The following is an 18,470-nucleotide window of genomic DNA, read 5'->3' as shown; positions in this document are numbered from 1 at the left end:
AATACTCTGTAAATTAAACTGAATGCAGGTAGAGTTCTCCTTATATTTACTATAGCTTACAAAGGTACAGTTTGGGTGTAGTTTGTGTGCAGTCTACTTCAAAAATGATACTGGTTGTTTTTTATACTTATGATTTAATATAATTCATGCATTTATTTCTAGTAGGATTGACTACTGCAATGCGGTGTTCACTGGATCTTCAAACTGTTCTCTGTACAGCTTCCAGTTAATCCAAAAGGCTGCTGCAAGAATTATTACAAGAACAAGAAAATATGAACACATAACTCCAGTTCTTAAATCCTTACACTGGCTCCTGGTTAAGTTTAGGGCAGATTTCAAAATCCTCCTTTTAACATATAAAGCATTAAAATGGCCGAGGTCCAGCGTACTTGTCTGAACTTATCATGACTTACAAACCAGAACGTACATCAAGATCTCAAGACGCCAGTCTGCTTATGATTCCAAGGATTAATAAAATAACGGTGGGAGGTCGAGCTTTTGGTTACAGGGCCCCTAAACTGTGGAATGGTCTGCCTGCCACTATAAGAGATGCCCCTACGGTCTCAGCTTTCAAACCCTGGCTGACGACTCACTACTTCAGTTTAGCACACCCTGACTAAGAGCTGCTGAGTAACTGTACAGACTGCATCTCTGTTGTAAGTCATTAGTACTAAAACATAAGTAACATGATAGTTATAATTTGTTACTAACCCTCACCTGTTCTGTTTCTCTTCTCTGTACTCAAATGTGGCACTTGGTGCCACGGCACACCTGCCAAGTGGTTTTGATGTCTTATGGTAAAGTCATCCCTGATGGAGGATCACAGGAATCATCTAGTAGAAGGGTCCTTTCATTGGATTGGCTGGCCCAGCAATGACTCAGCTGTGGAATGGCCAGTCTAGGGGAGGCAGCTTGATGGCTGAGTTCTCTAGGACTCTGAACAAATCCAAATCGTATTATGTGATATCATCTACTGTTGATTTCTGCTCTGTACTTGTAATATTTCTATTGTACTGAGGATTACTTGTGTTCTGTTCTGTGTATTCTGTGACACCCACTGCACGCCCAACCTACCTGGAAAGGGGTCTCTCTTTGAACTGCCTTTACCAAAGTTTCTTCCATTTTTTGTTCCCTACAAGGATTTTTTTTTGGGGGAGTTTTTCCTTGTGTTTTTAGAGAGTCAAGGCCAGGGGGCTGTCAAAAGGTAGGGCCTGTTAAAGCCCATTGTGTCACTTCTTGTGTGATTTTGGGCAATATAGACAGTATGAGCTGCAGAATCAATGGAAACGCCATTATCAATATGAAGTCAGCTGCTCAAGGGTCCTCAGTGATAGTCTCAAAAGACCTCAGTAGCTGCCGGTTTTCAATCCAACCAGTTTCTTAGTTCTGAGCAAGTTAGATTGACTTCAAAAGCATTCAAACTCCTTTACTTTTTTATATTTGCTATGTTACAGCACTCAATACACCCTGGAATGACAGAGTGAAAACAGCAATTTTTGAAAATGTATTAAAAATAAAATAAAAAAAAACTAAAATATTATGTTAACACAAGTATTTATGATCATTTGCTGTGGCACTTGAAATGTAGCTGAAGTGCATCACATTGTATTGATCATCACTGAGATGTTTCTACACCTTGCTTGGAGTCTGCCTGTGGTCAGTTTAATATATTGGATATGATTAAGAAAGACATACACCTGACCAAAGAAAGTCTCACGGTTGAACATAAAGCAAGTTTTGAGGTCGAAAGAACTGGATGCATAGCTTAGGCGCAGGAATGTGTCAAGGCACACATTTTGGAAGGCACTGAAGATCCATAAGAGCACAGTGGTCTCCGTTATTCTTAAATGCAGTAAATTTAGGACATACTTGTCCATTAAAGATCCAAAGAATTACAGCAAATGAGGAGGAGGAGGAGGATGGTGGGAGCATGCACTGATTACAGGGTGCTGCTGCACCCACCACATGACAAACCACCCGCATTGGGATCCGAGTGCAGCCAGGAAACGGGTGACACATCAGCACCAAACTGAACAGTCATGAGGTCGAAAGAATTCCCTGCAGAACTTAGAGAGAGGATTGTGTCAAGGCAGAGATCTGGGAACAAAAAATCCTGAAACCCTGAAAGTTCCCAAACTATTGCTTCCTTAATTCTTAAATGGTATAAGGTTAGAACAACCACAACTGTTTCTAGAGCTGGCTGCCTCGCCAATCTGAGCAATTGTGGGAGAAGTGCCAAAGTAAAAAATGTGACCAGGAACTCAATGGTCACTCTGGCCAAGCTCCTTGGAATCTATGTGGAGATGGGAGAAACAGCTAGTAGGACAATGATTACTGCAATACTTCATTAATCTGAGCTTTAATGGCGAAGTGGCCAGATGACATATAAAAGCCTGCTTGGAGTTGGCACAAAAGTATCTAACAGACTCTCAGACTATGAGAAACAAGACTATTTGATCTAATGAAACCAAGATTGAACTGCTTGTCCTCAGTTCTAAGCATCACGTCTGGAGGAAATTAGGCACCCTTCATTAGCTGCACAATACAATTCCAACAGTGAAGCATGATGGGGGTAGGATCATCCTGTAGCGATGGTTGCTCTTCAGCAGTAGAGACTAGGAGAGTAGACAGGGTGGAGGGAAAAGATGAATGGAGCAAAATACAAAGATATCCTTACTGAATACCTGCTTCAGAGAGCTCTGGTTCTCAGACTGGGCCGGAGGTGTACCTACCAACAGAACAATAACCCAAAGCACAATGCAAAGACAACACAGGAGTGGCTTAGGGACAGCTCTGGGAATGTCCTTGTTTAGCCCAGCAAGAACCCATTTGAACATCTCAGGAAAGACCTGAAAATAGCTGTCCATTGGTGGTCTCCATCCAATTTGACAGAGCTTGAGAGGATCTGTGGAGAAGGATCCAGATGTGCAAAGTTTGTCATATCATACCTAAGAAGAACCCCTGCCACAGATGTGTCAATGAAGTACTGACTAAAGGTCCAGGTAATTATGCCAATGTGATGTTTCAGTTTTTAATTTTTAATACATTTACCAAAATTCCTGTTTTCACTTTGTCGTTCTGGGGAATTGAGTTTTGCTTGATTAACGGAGAAAAATGAATTTAAATGACTGTGGCACAAAGCTACAACATAGCAAAATAATGAAGGGGTCTCAATACTTTCTGAATACACTATAATTCCTTAGCTTACTAATAATGTTCTCATTCTGCCACATCATATCTTTTGACTTGATTTTCATTTCCTGAGAGCATATTCCAAACTTTTGTGGACTGAAGCAGACTTGTTCATCTTGACCCTTCCCCAGTTCTCTTATTTATATTTTATTTAAACAGATATTTCATGGTAAGTGGTAAATGGAACCAAGTTAGCTAGAGGTTCTTTAAACCTTAAAGTTAACTGACAGATGGTTAAAAAAAATCAGAAAACAACTGAAAACTAAAAGCAACTAACTAAAATAAGCAATTAAGGGTTTTGAATCTTAACAAGTGAGTTAGCCAGCAGCCATACCACATGCACTTCAGAAGAGGTCATCCAGTATATTCAAGCCCTACCAGGACTTGGATTGGAAACCAACCAGGAAAAGCTTGGGTTGCTGCTGGGAGAGGCGTTGGTATGGCCTATCCTGTGGTCTGAATGTGGTTCCCAACTACCCAGTGCAGAGACGGGGACACTGTGCTGTAAAAATGGTGGCATCCTTCAGAAGAGGCAAGAAATTGAGTTCCTCGATCTCTGTGATTAGGAACTCCTGGTTATCCTTTGTAAAGTGATGTCCAGGTTAAACAGCCCACCACGGCCTAGTCATGTTTTTCCCTTAATCATCCCCTGTTTCTAAACGGTTGTCTCTATCACAACTTCACCACCTAACAGCTAACGTGTGGTGAACATACTGGAGCAAAAAAAGGCTGCCGTCCCATCATCCAAGTGGATTCTACACATTCGTGGTGATTGACGTGGCTCCCTATTCAATGAAGTGCTTTGAGTAGTGAGAAAAGCACTATATAAATGTAAAGAATTATTATTTATTTTTATTATTAACTAACATTGATTTGAAATGGATGTGTCTTTAGCAGCAATAAATTGATTCAAATCAAGAAATTGACTGACATGAAAGCCTGTGGCCCTCTAGGACTAAGATTGAGGACTCCTGCCGTGCTGCATGGTTGTGAAAAGCTGTAGTGAAGAAGGCGAGCTTGACTCCTTCAACCGTTAGGATAAATTAAGTTGTGGGTAATACAGTGTGGTATATGGTCGTTTTGTCATCCCGGCCAATACCCCCAGATGGAGCCCTCCCTGCAGTATAGAGGTGCCCCGAAGACCAGCAGGGTGTCATGGACTATGTAGTTTTTATACAAGACCCTGCTGGATACCACAGGGGCCGCAAGAGGGAGCTGCAGGGAGGACTGAAGAATCATTTGTGCCCTATAACCCGGGAAGTACATCATAGGAAGAGTGACAACAGAAGTGACATGCTTCCGAGGTGAGAAGAAGGACTTGTACCTGACCTGGAAGTGATAGAGAATCACATGGACTGGGGTTTGGGAACACTTCCGGGTCAGGGTGTATAAAAGGACTGTGGGAGCTCCCAGATGGCGAGCTGAGCTGGGTGGAAGGGTGGCAATGCGTCTGGGAGTGGAGGATTATTTATTATTGTGTATTTGTTTGATTTATGAGTATAGTGGAGGAGAGGGTGCTTTGTGCACTGTGGCATATAAATAAAGTCAACCTTTGGACTTTCCTGGTGTCTGGAGTCGTGGACAGGGGTTCAAGAGAGCGATAGCGTCCCCTATCTGTCACAACAGGTAGAATAAGACAAAAATATTACAGTACATGCAGTAGTTCTTGACGTGGTAGCATGACTGTTAAAGCTGTTACCTCATGGATTCAGCACCTTGGGTTTAAATCATCTCTGAGTTGCTGTCTGTGTAAAGCTGAGATTTAGTGGCGAGGACCAGCATTCAGTTAGGAGTTAGGTGTCCTCCCTTTTTCTGCGGATTATTTTCTCCAGATGCCCACATTTCTGTCCCACATTTCAGAGACATACACGCTAATTGGGGATTCTAAATTGGACCCTTGTGTGTTAGGGTGGGTGAGCCCTTAATGGACTGGCTATTTGTCTAGGGATGGTGCCAGAATAAGTTCATCCCCATGAACTGGAGTAAGCAGATTTGAGAACATTATGTTTCGTTATTTCCGCACATAGTGGGAAAAAAAGGATCACCGAAGCATTTCTCCTGATCAAGACTAATGAGTATAAGATAATCAGGACTTCACTGCTAGATCAGTGAAGGTCACTTTTCATCTCAGGCACGGCAGACATGCTTGCCGAAACACTTTACTTATAGTGTTGCAAAAAATTATAAAGCGTAGCACTGCGTCATCCTTTGCCTAATTGTTACTCAATATGATGCAGTCAAGTTGATGAAGCACTAATGGGGCAACAAAATGCTAAGCACTATACAGTGACCTGTCTGCTGGGCTTAACTTATAGTGTGAAAGGCAAAAAATGAAAATGTGACTTTATATATATATACATAGACAAGTGGGAGCAAATGAAATTGCACAAATGCTACGCAATACTTATTCAAACAGAGATCTGTAGACTTATGGAATAAGTTATCTAGAAGAATGGTTACAAATCTTGCATTACTTTTGCATGCAGATATAGGACAAGTTCTTCCTGAAATTTAAAAGTAGTGAGAAATTAAAGAGGACTCCTGTTTTGGATAAGAGTGGAGCAGAAAAACAAAGTTGCAAAGGAAAACCAGCTGTGTAGCAGTGCTACTAGTAGTTAAAAGTGCATCTCCCAGCAGTCCCTGCAAGGGCTGTTGAGGTCAAAGGTGGTCAGAGGGGTTTATAAGGCGGGCAGGTGTCAGAAAGAGAGGGAAGTGTTTTTTGTTGTTGTATTTTGTGTTTCGTTTGCCTGTTGGACTGCCTTCTGTTATGTGGTACCCGGCCAGGATGTCCAGGAGGAGGGCTTGTGCCTCCTCCAGACCGCGAGGGGGCATCCGCCCTGGTTATGTTGGGGGCCTCAGGTAAAGGGCTTGGAAGCCCAGCCCTGTAGGGACCCATGGGCACCGCCAGGTGGCGCCCCAGTGCCTGAATATCCCGGGAGCCCAGCACTTCCGCCACACCAGGAAGTGCTGGGGGGAGGACGACAGGGGACACCCGGACGGCTTCCGGGTGCGCAGCCGGCAGTTCCGCCACACTGGGGCGTGGCTACGGAGGAATGCCGGGAAGCAGCTGGAGCCCATCCGGGTTCCTATTTAAGGGGCCGCCTCCCTCCAGTCATTGGTGGATGTCGGGTGGAAGCGGACAGAGCTGAAGAGAGGACTAGAGGCGGCCAGGAGAGAGGCACAGAGACTGTGAGGCCTGGACATTGGGGGAATCGGTGCTGGAGGCACTGGGGTGTGTCGTGCACGAAAAACTGTAAATAATTGTGTAAATAAACAGTGTGTTGGGCGAACCAACGATGTCCGTCTGTGTGTGTCCGGGCCAGCGTCCACAGTTAATTAAGCCATATTTAGTCGCTGTGTCCTGGATTGTATTCGTTGTTGGGGTCCGGATCATCTTCTGTCTACCTGTGTGCTGAGGACTGATTGTGGATTGTCAGTGTCTACCGGTAGGACTGCTTTTTCATTCCCTTTCAACATACAGATCTCTGGACTTACTCTCGTCATCTCTCATTACATCCGGTGTGGTTTTCCTTGGACTTTGCTGTGTGGAGTTGTGTTTTTGTGTTTAATGTAATATCACCGTAGGGGTACTGGGGTGGTATTTTTGTTTTCATTTATATCATTGAATTTTATTATATTTGTTAACTGTGGTTAGTTCCCAGTGTGCTTTATTTTGTCTCTGTTTGTGAGTGTGTGTGGGTCGGGCCAAGGCTGGGAGCGTCCCTGGGATCCTCTATAAAAATAAATAAACCACCGTCATCTTGACGGTGTGAATCTTAGCAGCACCGGACTGCTACAGTTGTATAAAGTACACAAGACAATGTGACACACGTGCAACTAGGAGTGAGCTGAAACGACCATGTGAAGGGAATTCCATGCCAGGCCAGGGGGTGGCAGGGTACACTAAACCTGTCATCTCTGCAGACCAAACATCCGGTCTGATTCCACATCGATGCTGTCACTTCCGGTTCTGGTGGCAAAACCAACGTCAGTTCCGGTCCGGACCCTTTAAAACCGCCATCTTTCCTGCTTAACGGCAGTTCAGTTCGGGACTCGATTCCACGCACATGAGTGCTATTTTCGAAACTCATTTGCAGCCAGGGACAATATATGGGTGGCCGCCCCAAACCTTTTTTGTGTGTGTCGAAGCTGTTCATTTCACAATAAATAATTCCAGAGCTGCGAGGGCATTAGAGCAATGATTAAAAAAGATTTTAGGAAAGTTAAAAGGCAATTAGAGAGAATTGGTTTGAATCCTACCTGACGGGGAGAAAATTCTTTGTTAGTTGTGGTAATTACAACTCAAAGACACACAATATCCAATATGGTGTTCCACAAGGCTCTATCCTGGGTCCGCTGTTATTCTCAATCTACATGCTTCCGTTAGGTCAGATTATCTCAGGTTACAACGTGAGTTACCACAGCTATGCTGATGACACACAGCTGTACTTATCAATAGCACCTGATGACCCTGATTCTCTTGATTCACTAACACAATGTCTGACTTGTATCTCAGAATGGATGAATAGTAACTTTCTTAAGTTAAATAAAGAGAAAACTGAAATCTTAGTGATTAGCAATAATGGATACAATGAGGCTATTAGAAATAAACTGGATACATTAGGATTAAAAGATCTAACAAATTACCAGGACCAAATAACATTAATCCTACATTTTTTAAGGAGGTTAATAAGTACATCTACAGTGGATTCAGAAAATATTCAGACCCCTTTTCTTAAAGCACACTTTATTATGTCATAGATCTTGTCACACAAGTGTGATTAGAAGATAAGTTGAGAGGGCTCGTCCAGTTGCAATTCCACCCCAAGCTGAGAGATGGCACTCTTACCTAAAGCTTTTCTTCCTTTTGTTTGTACGGATCAGACGACTGCCAGTCCCCGTAACACCATTTTTCCTGGCCCTATCCCTTCTGGTCTGGCTTCCTCTTCAAGGGCAGTGCCACCATCTTTCCCTCAGTCAACAATCTGACTGCAGTCTGAACCCTTTTGCCAATTTTCCCTGATTTAGCCATCAAATATCCAGGGTTTGCCTTCAAGGAGCCCCAATTCTTTTTAACTGTCCTTTGTTTTTTATTACAATCCAACTTACTGAAAGGACAAGTGTCTGTCTGCCTGTGTATCTATGTGTCCATCTACTTGCCATGTCTCTGTAAGATCTCATTTGGTATGGGATTCCTTAAATCAGTGCTAATGTTTATGATACACCAACTGTTGGAATGACCAACACAATGGATTTCATTACTACAGGGGTTGCCACAGCAGATCATCTTCTTCCATATCTCCCTGTCCTCTACATCTTGCTCTGTCACACCCATCACCTGCATGTCCTCTCTCAGCACATCCATAAACCTTCTCTTAGGCCTTCCTTTTTTCCTCATGCCTGGCAGCTCCATCCTTAATATCCTTTTCCCAAAATACCAAGCGTCTCTCCTCTGCAAAAACTTTAATATGGAGGTTTATTTACATTTCAACCCATCTTAGATGGTTACCACAGCTTGTTTAATTTCACATGGATAAAATGTACATTTTGGTCCATCAATTTAAACTCAGTAACTCAATAACAATGAAGAAATGAAACCATGTTTTCAGAAAGGTTTGCAAATTTACAAAAAATCAAAATTGACATCTCTCATTTACAGTATATAAATATTCAGACGCTTTGCTTTCACACTCCAGATTGTAGTCAGATGCACCCTGTTTGCTTTCATCCTCCTTTAGATGTGTCTAGAACTTGATTGGAGTCCACTGGTGGCAAACTGAACTGACTGGATACTGTTTAGTAAGGCACAAATACACCTGAGTATAGAAGGTCCCACAACTCACACTGCATGTCAGGACAAAAACCAAGCCATGAAGTCCAAAGAACTCTTTCTGGACCTCCAGAATCAAGCTGTGGCGTGGCATAGATCAGGACATTGATGGATTAAAGGCTAGAAGTCCACATGACCATCACCATCAAGTTCTTCCATGTGAACCCTGGATTAAATGAGGACTGATTGTGAGGTCATCCATGTCAGGTAGAATACCTAGAAGGGGCTGGGTGGTCTCATGGCCTGGAACCCCTGCTAATTTTATTTTTTTCTCCAGCCGTCTGGAGTTTTTTTTTTTTTTCTGTCCTCCCTGGCCATCGGACCTTACTTTTATTCTGTATTAATGTGTTCCCTAACTCTATTTTCTTATATATTTTGTCTTTTTTCTCTTTCTTCATTATGTAAAGCACTTTGAGGTACATCATTTGTATGAAAATGTGCTATAGAAATAAATGTTGTTGTTGTTGTTGTTGACATGCTAATAAAGAATTGTCTAAATCGTTAAGTGTGGCCAGGAGGACAAGTGGTCTCATTAATTGTAAAGTGGTAGAAGATTGGAAGCTCCAGTACTCTTTCTACAGCGGGTATGGTGAATAATTGGGCACAAAGTGCGTTTGTGGAGAGGGTGACCTCAGGTCCAACAGTGACTTTAACAAAATCTTCTGCTGAGATGGAAGAACCTGACAGAAAGACGACCACCACCTCAGCAGCATACCATCAATCAGGTGCTTACAATTGAAGCCACTTTTGAGTAAAAGGCAAATGACGGACCCTTGGACTCTTAAGAGCATAATGAAAAAAAAAGATTATCTGGTTTGATGAAACAAAAACTAAACTCTTTGGGCAGACCTCCAAGCACTGTGCCTGCCAAAGACCATGGAGTGCTTGTCATCTGCCTAATATCGTCTGTATGGTGGTGACAGCATCACGCTACTGGTGTGCTTCTCAGTTGTAGGGACAGGAAGACTGGTCAGAATTGAGAGAAGGATGAATGCAGCCAGATACAGAGAGGTCTAAGTTTTGCTAAGGCAGGTACCATATAAAATGGCTAACTTGATTTGTGGGAGATGAGGTGAAGTGTACCCAGGGGAAATGAAGAAGAAAAAGAAGAGGAGGAGGAGGATAATGGGCAAACAAAGCCTTCTGAAACAACAATTTAAAAAATATATCAAAACCAAGTCTCAGGTTTAAGTCAATGATACCCAGTATATCTGAGCAGATTCACAGAACACATAAATAATTACAAATATAGATCAATAATTCAACTCCAACACACCACTACAGTATTAATACTGGTGGGAAACTATGTTTAAATTAAAGAACTACACTTGAATGAATTCAAATGAAAATAACCTTTTATTTAGGATCCTTACTTATTAAAGAAATATTCACATTTTCTGATTGGGTATGTTAATAGCAAAACTGCAGCTTTGCCAAAGAGATGTTGCAATAGCCATTAAGGAGTATTTCCTCAAAACAGGTATAATTTGAACTTGCGAATAATTTAAGAAATATTACTAAACAATCTGTAGTATAAAATGTGTATATTCCTTGAAAATGAGTGTTTGAACGGGGACACTTACCACCTTGAGTTGAAAACATCCATAGGGAGATTGGGTATGCACTAAATTCCAAGTAGTTTTATTTTTCCATTTAGCTTAGAATTAATCGTGTTTTATTACACAACGTTTTAATGAACTAATTGTCATGCATGCGTGTCGGAGGACCTCCTCACAGGCTCAGTCGTGGAATGTAATAACCAAAAGGGGGCGCTGCTGCTGACGCTCTCATCTCCTTCTTTCTCCACAGTGCTGAGGGCAACTGACTCCGCCCCTTCTGGTTCAGCCGCCATAACAGCTTGATCATTACTGGCTTAAGTGACCCGCCCAATGGAGCTACACTAGCAGTCTGACTTGGCAATCCAGTCCAACAACCTTGCATTTATTGCCTTATTTACCCCAGATAATGGGAAGTATGCTTTGTTTGGTCTCTGGACAATAAATGGGAAGACCCTGTTACAAGTACCCGGGCACACAATGTATTATTTCATTAAAAAAAAAACTTTTTTTAAATGAAATTTAAAAGTGACAGAAATGAAGGGGCAGCTGGATCGGAAAAATCTAATAAGTATATTTCTCAGAAAACGGGCTGGAAAGCTACCGTAGCAGAAAAGGAGAATTAAATCTTCTGTGAATCCCAATGGCAGATGTTTCTGCATTAGAGCTAAAAATACAGTATATTTTAAATGTCACTCTTCTAACTTAATATAGACATGTTAACTTTTTTTTTTTTAGAGAAAAGCAACATTTTAAAGTAACTGTCAAAAAAGACCCACTGTACATAGACAGTATGGGATGTGCAGAATGATACGGAGCACTTAGTTCAGGAAAAATACATTTTAATAGAGAAAGGAAAAGAAAAGCAAAATAAAGAAAGACACCAGAAAAACTGCAGTTAACTAACAGTGTTATATAAAGGCTAATAGAATTCATTATTGTAAACTTGTAGAAAAGTGTTTTCTGTTATGGATTCATTTAAAAGGATTACCTTACAATAACAAATGAAAAGATTCTTCACAAATTTGAGAAACAGTTTTCCTTCAGCCTGTAATATTTATCGCAGAGGAAGGGATAGTCAAGATTTATTATTGCCATCGTTTTCCCAGCCAAACGTCCCATATGTCCACATTTGCAGACCCAGGACTTTACCCTAGACATAAAACCCAGAAGAACTTGCCCAGTGAATTCCCACAAAAGACAGCCCTTCAGTTCACGGTTTAGCAGGACTGAATGGCTCCTTCAGGCTTGCAACCAGAATCAACAGGTGGTGCTCTGTGGTCAGGTTAATTTTAGAATGAGCTGTAACCTTGGGAGATAATCCAGTTTTCTAGTTGTAAATATGAAATGTGCTCTGAATTAGAAGATGGTGAATCATGAAGTGTCTGGTTTTGCTGTCCAGTGTATCTTGCGCTATTTGTTTAGGGACAAAATGCTGGCCTACTGTTTGTTTCCGATAAGCTCTTCTTGGTGATCCCAGATAATTCCCTTTTGAGACTCCTTTTTAATACTCGGTGGGATTCTACCTTTCTGACTCCTGATGAAGGTCCATTCAGAAAGTATTCAGACCCCTTCATTTTTTGCAGATTTCATAGTGTTATAGATCTAAAATGGATGCATTTTCTAATTTTACCTTTCACACTACACTCAAAAACCCATAATTGTAGTGAAAACATGTTTTGAAAAAGATCTGCAAACTAAAAATACTAAAAGTTCTATTAGTTTGGTTGGAAAGGGTCTGTGACCCTATACGAGGGGCGTTCAAAACGTTTCTGCACTTTTTTAAAAAAAAAAAAACTCTATTTATTAAAAATTTCAAAAACAAATTACATCACTTTCCTTTGCGATGCAGTTTTCCCAGCATCTACCCAAACTTTTTAATGTCCTATTACTACTCCTTCTATCTTCACCATTTCCAATGAAAATACGAAAGTGCGGAAACTTTTTGAACATCACCCGTACGTGAGATTTAATTTTGGGCCTTGGCTTGGCCACTCAAGGACAATCAGACACTTATCCCGAAACTACTCCAGGGTTGTCTTCGGGTCATTGTTATGCTGCAAGGTGAACCATCACCTCAGTCTGAGGTTGAGTGATCTCTGGAGCAGTTTTTCTTGTATGACTTCTAAGTGTTTGGCTGCATTTCTCCTTCCCTAAGTTCTAACCAGTCTCTCTGTCCATGCTGCTTTCAAGCAACCCCATTCCACCACCATGCTTCACCATAGGGATGGTATTAGAGGTAGGTAATGAGTAGTGCCTGGTCATATTGCTTGGAGTCCAAATTTTGTCTAGTCAGATCTTTTTCCTCATGCCCTCAGATTTCTTTAAATGCTGTTTTGCAAACTCCAAGTGGGAGTCAGCCATTCCACCAGAAATTCTTTCTTGATGGAGTGTTTGGTGAGATGGTCTCCTATCTCAGCAGAGTACTTCTAAAACTCTCTCAGAATAACCTCTGGGCTGTAGACCACCACCCTTGACCAAGACCCTCCTCACATGGTTAATCACTATGAACTCTGGAAGGAGTCCTAGTGGAGCCTCACTTCTTTCAATTCACAATTATTGAGCCATCAATGCTAATGTACTCAGAAATGAATTTTATAGCCTTGCTCTTATCACCACAATTTGATTGCAGAGGTTTACAAAGAGGTCCCTAAATTTCATGGTTTGGTTTTTGTCCTGTTATGAATTGTGGGACCTTATATACCTGGCTGTGGGCCTTTCTAAACGATGTCCAATCAACTGAGTTAGCCACAGGTTGACTCCAATCAAGCTCTAGACACGCCTCAAGAATAATTAAATGCAAACCGGACGCACCTGCCCACAGTTTGGAGTCCCACAGCAAAGGGTCAGAGTACTTCTATTCATGACAGTTTTTGATTTTTAATAAATTTGCACACCTTTGTTTGAACTTAGTCATGATGGGTGATTGAGTGTAGATAAATAGACAAAATGACAAGTTTGTCCATTTAAAATGAAATCTATAACACCATTAAGTGTGCAGAAAGTGAAGGACTCTGAATACTTTCTGATTCCACTGCTTATGCACTCTATACAGAGGAGGTCACACCAAAAACTCGGGAGTAATTTAGAATGCTAAAATATAGTTGAAAACATAGAAATGTGCCAGAGTGAGCCTGCTGGTATCATCATACACAGATAATCTCCAATTTCCAATCAATAAATGAACTTCTCTTGTTTCAATACCATTAAAACTGGGGTCCCCAACTCCACTCCTGGAGGGCCCCAGGTGGCTGCAGGTTTTCATTCTAACCCTTTTTCTTAATTAGTGACCTGATTTCGCTTCTAATGAACTTCTTTTGAATTCATTTTAATCAACTTGCTCTCGAAGAATTAGACCCCTTAATTGTTTCTTTTTCCTTAATTAGTTGCCAAACAATAATGAGATACAAAATGAGCCAAAACATGACCAACAAAGTGTGTCCATCATACAATATCTGAAAATAAAGAAAGATGAAGGACTCAAGACTGTTGATCTGCTCAGGTCCCCAAAACATTTTAACAGTGCTCTTAGAAAAAAGAAAATCAACAATTTCAGAAATGTATGCCTTTGCATGATGAGAGCAGCAACAACCCATTGAATTAAAGAACGGGTTTAATTAACGACAAGAATCCGCACCTAATTAAGCAACTGGTTGGCGTGAAATTGGTTGGTGTTTGAGGCCCTGACTTAGTTAGGTCTTAGCTGGTTGACTCACTTCACATTTCATTTCTGTTTAAGGAAAGAAATGAAGCAATTCAGAGGAACAATGAAGAAATTCAGGGGAAAAAATCTTAAAAAAACAAGTCAATTGAAATTGATTCAAAAGAAGTTAATTAGCAGGAAAAACAGTGCACTAATAAAGAAAAGGGTTAGAATGAAAACCTGCAGCCACTGAAGCCTTCCAGGACTGAAGTTGGGGACCCTTGTATCAGAATGTCCCCCAGTTATTTAAAAAAATACATTTCGGAACCCTGTCTTGCATATACAGGGAGACTGACTTTAAAGAAGCCCGAATATTATGTAATAACTCTCGCTAGGATGAAGCAATCTGAACAAAAGAACTTGCAATGTACTCCTCAGTATATGGAGCTTCAAACAAGCCGGGATGCCCTTCCGTTGGAGTGATGAAGTAAGCTGTCACGACGTTTAACCTCCGTTTGTAACTTCTGGGTCCATACTGCCCGTACCCCTTCACTCAGTCACTCGACTTCTCTTCAGGATGGTGGTGTACAGTATTGAGCAGAGCATCTTCATGGTGTGAACCTATAGGGTCACCAATTCGTTTAAGTGATGTCAGAATCAACTGGATGATCGTGAGTTAACGGAAGGTTACTTCCAGCAAGATGGAGTAACGTGTCACACATCGGCAAGGAGCATGGCAGAAACTGAATCCTTCTTTGGCAACAGGGTAACTTCAAAGGGGATTTGGCCACCACGGTCACCGGATCTGACACCACCAGACTTCTACCTTTGGGGTATGCTCAAATGAAAAGTCTATCAGAACAAACCTCACAACTGTGGAAGATTTGAAGGAAAGCATCCAATGTGAAATTGCTGCTATTCCCCCCGAGATGCTTGCCGATACATTCAGGAACATGGAGCCGCGTGTCGAAATGTGTCTGGCAGAAAAGGGAAACCACTTTCAGCATCGCATGCAATGCAATCGATTACACATACGTCAAGGTCTATAGCGTGTTTGCTTGGTTCAGATTGCTTCATCGTAATGGGAGATATAGTGCAACAGAATATTCGAGTGAATCTCCCTGTATTCTAATGTCATTTTATCTTCATATCTCATTTTAAATGTGGACACTGCTGCTTTCAATTCAAACACTGCTATTTATACATATTGATTGATGAGTCTTCTGAGATGCTGTATTATTTATTATTTACTGCATTTACGCAGGTAAAAACCACTTATCTGCAGTAATTCATTATGTTTGTCACCCTTTAGTCTCCTCAGGAAAGATCCACATGAAAGATCTGCTTGTTTTTTTATAGTATTAAAAGCCACCAGACCTGAAGATTCTTAAATGACCCTGCCAACGTAATTATACATGAAACACTTGGCACTTCACTTCTGAAAAAATAAAACATTTCACACACATTAGACATTCCAATAACTTAAACCTTTCAGAAATGAGGAAAAAATAAAGATAATGGAGGCAAAGAAAAGCAAATAGAAATAGCATAAAATATGTACAGGCGCTTAAGCATTTCATGTATATTTATATATATTAAAATATTCATGTAAATACACAGAATTAGCTACATTAATCAAGTATACAGAATATTTGAGTTTTTTTTTTTTTTTTTTACAAGAAAAAAAAAAGCAATAAATAGAACATTCTGAAACTTCTAGAAAAATTCCATTGGTGTTGGTTTCAGGCTCTGATGTTGGCAGATTTGTTCAAACATCCTCCTGTGTGCTTGAAAACAGGGCAGAAAAGTCGCCTTTGAAAACTGCGCATGCCTTCTCCAGATATGTGCTACCAAAAAAATGACAGGTCGCCATTCCTCCATACAGTTCTGGACTCTCTAGGATACAAACACACGGTTGCCTTCCTTCTCTCGATCAGTAGGGGGCGAACTTTTGTCTCTCTGGCTTCTTGATCCCGTTGGTGGAGGAGATTTTGGCCGTGTAGGATGTTAAAGACCCGTGGGTGGCAGCGGTGGGTGCTGAGAGAGCAAGGAAGGGAACGGATTTCACTCCAAGGATACTGGAGAGGGGAAGGGCATAGGGGGTGCCCAACACATGACCATGGGGCACAGCGCCCATTGCCGCAAGCGCTGCAGCTGAAGTGGACGCAGGGGAGGCAGGCTGGGTGAAGGTCATGTTGAGGTCAACGGGGGTCGTAATGGAGGAGGGCTGGGCAGTGGATTTGGCGGTCTCTAAACTGTGAGGGTAGAGGAGAGGGGAAAAGGGGGAGACAAAAGGGAGGGATAAGATGGAAAGGGTTAGAAGGTTAAACAAACACATGTTAACAAAATAAATAAACAGAAATAAAAATCCATAACGAAGGTGTCTGCTGAAGGCAGCAACAGATCACTGGAGGATTTGAATTCTCATGACACTGAGAATGGGGAGGAGCTTGGGTGGCTCAGGACGGGCTTAGGGGAGAAGAAACAAAATGGTTTCCAATTAATGGAGGCTTGCTCAAGGGTGCTTTTCATTTTACTGGCATGCAACCTGCTTTTTCAATTTGGCAAATTGCCAGCTTTCACAATAAAATTCAAACCAAAATTTATAACACATCATTTTCAGTGTTAGCTGAGAAACACAGAAATATAAATTATATGCTAATGAATAACACCCCAAGACTGATTCCTTTTTTTCTTTTTAAAATAAAAATCTTTAAATCAGTTAAAACAGAAGAAAGCTTAGCCTCTGACTTATAAGGCTACTGCAACTTCGTAATAATGAGTTACACTCTTTTGGTGAATCAGTCTGAAACCGCAGAAGATGGCAGGCAAAATGGACAAGCAGAAGATGGAGAAGTGAGAGAGACACACTTGGGGTATGGAGATAAAGCCTTCTGGAAGTAGGAGGTACCAATAGGATTCATACAGTCCTATTCATTTTAAGCAAAATGTAACTTTTCATCTGAAATTTTAACAAGCTCTCTGCTTTTGATATGTTTTTATGCTAAAGGTTCTCTGCAATGTGGCGTTCCAGAACGTTACTTCAATATGAGTAACACTGATGTCATAAATGCTTAAAAGGTTGGCTAACAGCAGTACACTATTCTTTTAAAATAACTTGCAAGAGGACTTTGTCTAAATAGCGTCAGAAACAAAATAGAATTGAGTTCCGCCTCAGTGTGCTATGACCGAGGATTTCCAATGTTGGCATTTAAGCACTAGTATGGGTGCACAATTGTTAGGACAGCCATCCCAGGAGCAGGCCTACTGCTTTGGGCCGTTAAATACAATAGACAAGCTACAGTTTGGTCTAGTGAAAATGAAAACATTTGTGTAAATTATTACAATTACTATTAACAATATCCATCCATTATCCAACCCGCTATATCCTAACTACAGGGTCACTGAGGTCTGCTGGAGTCAAACCCAGCCAACACAGGGCGCAAGGCAGGAAACAAACCCTAGGCAGGGTGCCCACCCACCGCAGGGCACACACCAACCACACACCAACCACACACTGGGGCCAATTTAGAATCGCCAATGCACCTAACCTGCATGTCTTTGGACTGTGGGAGGAAACCGGAGTACCTGGAGGAAACCCACGCAGATACAGGGAGAGAACATGTAGACTTCATGCAGGGAGAACCCGGGAAGTGAACCCAGGACTTCTAACTGTGAGGCCACCGTGCCGACTATTAACACTAGTATTATTAAAATGATCTAATTTTATATATAAATGATTCTATGATGTGCTCAGGAATTGTACAGAACTTGTACCAAGTGAATTTCCTATTGGGATTAATAAAGTAATCTATCTATCTATCTATCTATCTATCTATCTATCTATCTATCTATCTATCTATCTATCTATCTATCTATCTATCTATCTATCTATCTATCTATCTGTCTCAACATTTCTCAACCTTTAGGTATTTGTGACCCGAGTTTTCATAACAGCTTTAATCGCACCCCCCTAACATTTTTTGAAAGGAGCCCACTAATACCAATTTGTTCTTTTTTAATTAATGATATATCATAGATGCATATTTTATTATACCTACTTGACTTTTATCGACATTTATCTAACTCTATATTTATTTTTCTAGTATCAAAATGTAGTTTAAGATAATTTGTTTTGGTTTCAACAGATGTTTTTTTCACATTTTTGATTCTTGTTTTCTTTTTTCACATCTTGCCCCTTTTGTTACTTCATGCCCCCCTAGGGGGGCCCCCACAGGTTGAGAACCAC

At 41.1% G+C, this 18,470-nt stretch overlaps 1 protein-coding gene across 3 annotated transcripts in view; it reads right to left on the bottom strand.

Moving 5' to 3' along the window:
• Nucleotides 1-15,788: 15,788 nt before the first annotated feature.
• Nucleotides 15,789-18,470, bottom strand: part of pcbp4 (poly(rC) binding protein 4) — a 181,772-nt gene continuing 179,090 nt past the window's right edge. For 2 of the 3 annotated variants that reach the window (XM_039770813.1, XM_039770814.1), the window contains one exon: nucleotides 15,789-16,476. In XM_039770813.1, the coding sequence (XP_039626747.1) occupies nucleotides 16,155-16,476 (322 nt within the window). In that variant the 3' untranslated portion in view covers nucleotides 15,789-16,154. Of the gene's footprint in view, nucleotides 16,477-16,575; nucleotides 16,691-18,470 lie in introns of those variants that run through there. The other variant, XM_039770815.1, reaches the window with a different exon arrangement.

The sequence above is a fragment of the Polypterus senegalus genome, chromosome 12 (genome assembly GCF_016835505.1).
Source record: "Polypterus senegalus isolate Bchr_013 chromosome 12, ASM1683550v1, whole genome shotgun sequence".
Taxonomy (NCBI): Eukaryota; Metazoa; Chordata; class Cladistia; order Polypteriformes; family Polypteridae; genus Polypterus; species Polypterus senegalus.
Note: the sequence above shows the minus strand (reverse complement) of the source record. Positions and strands in the feature narration are given on the sequence as shown.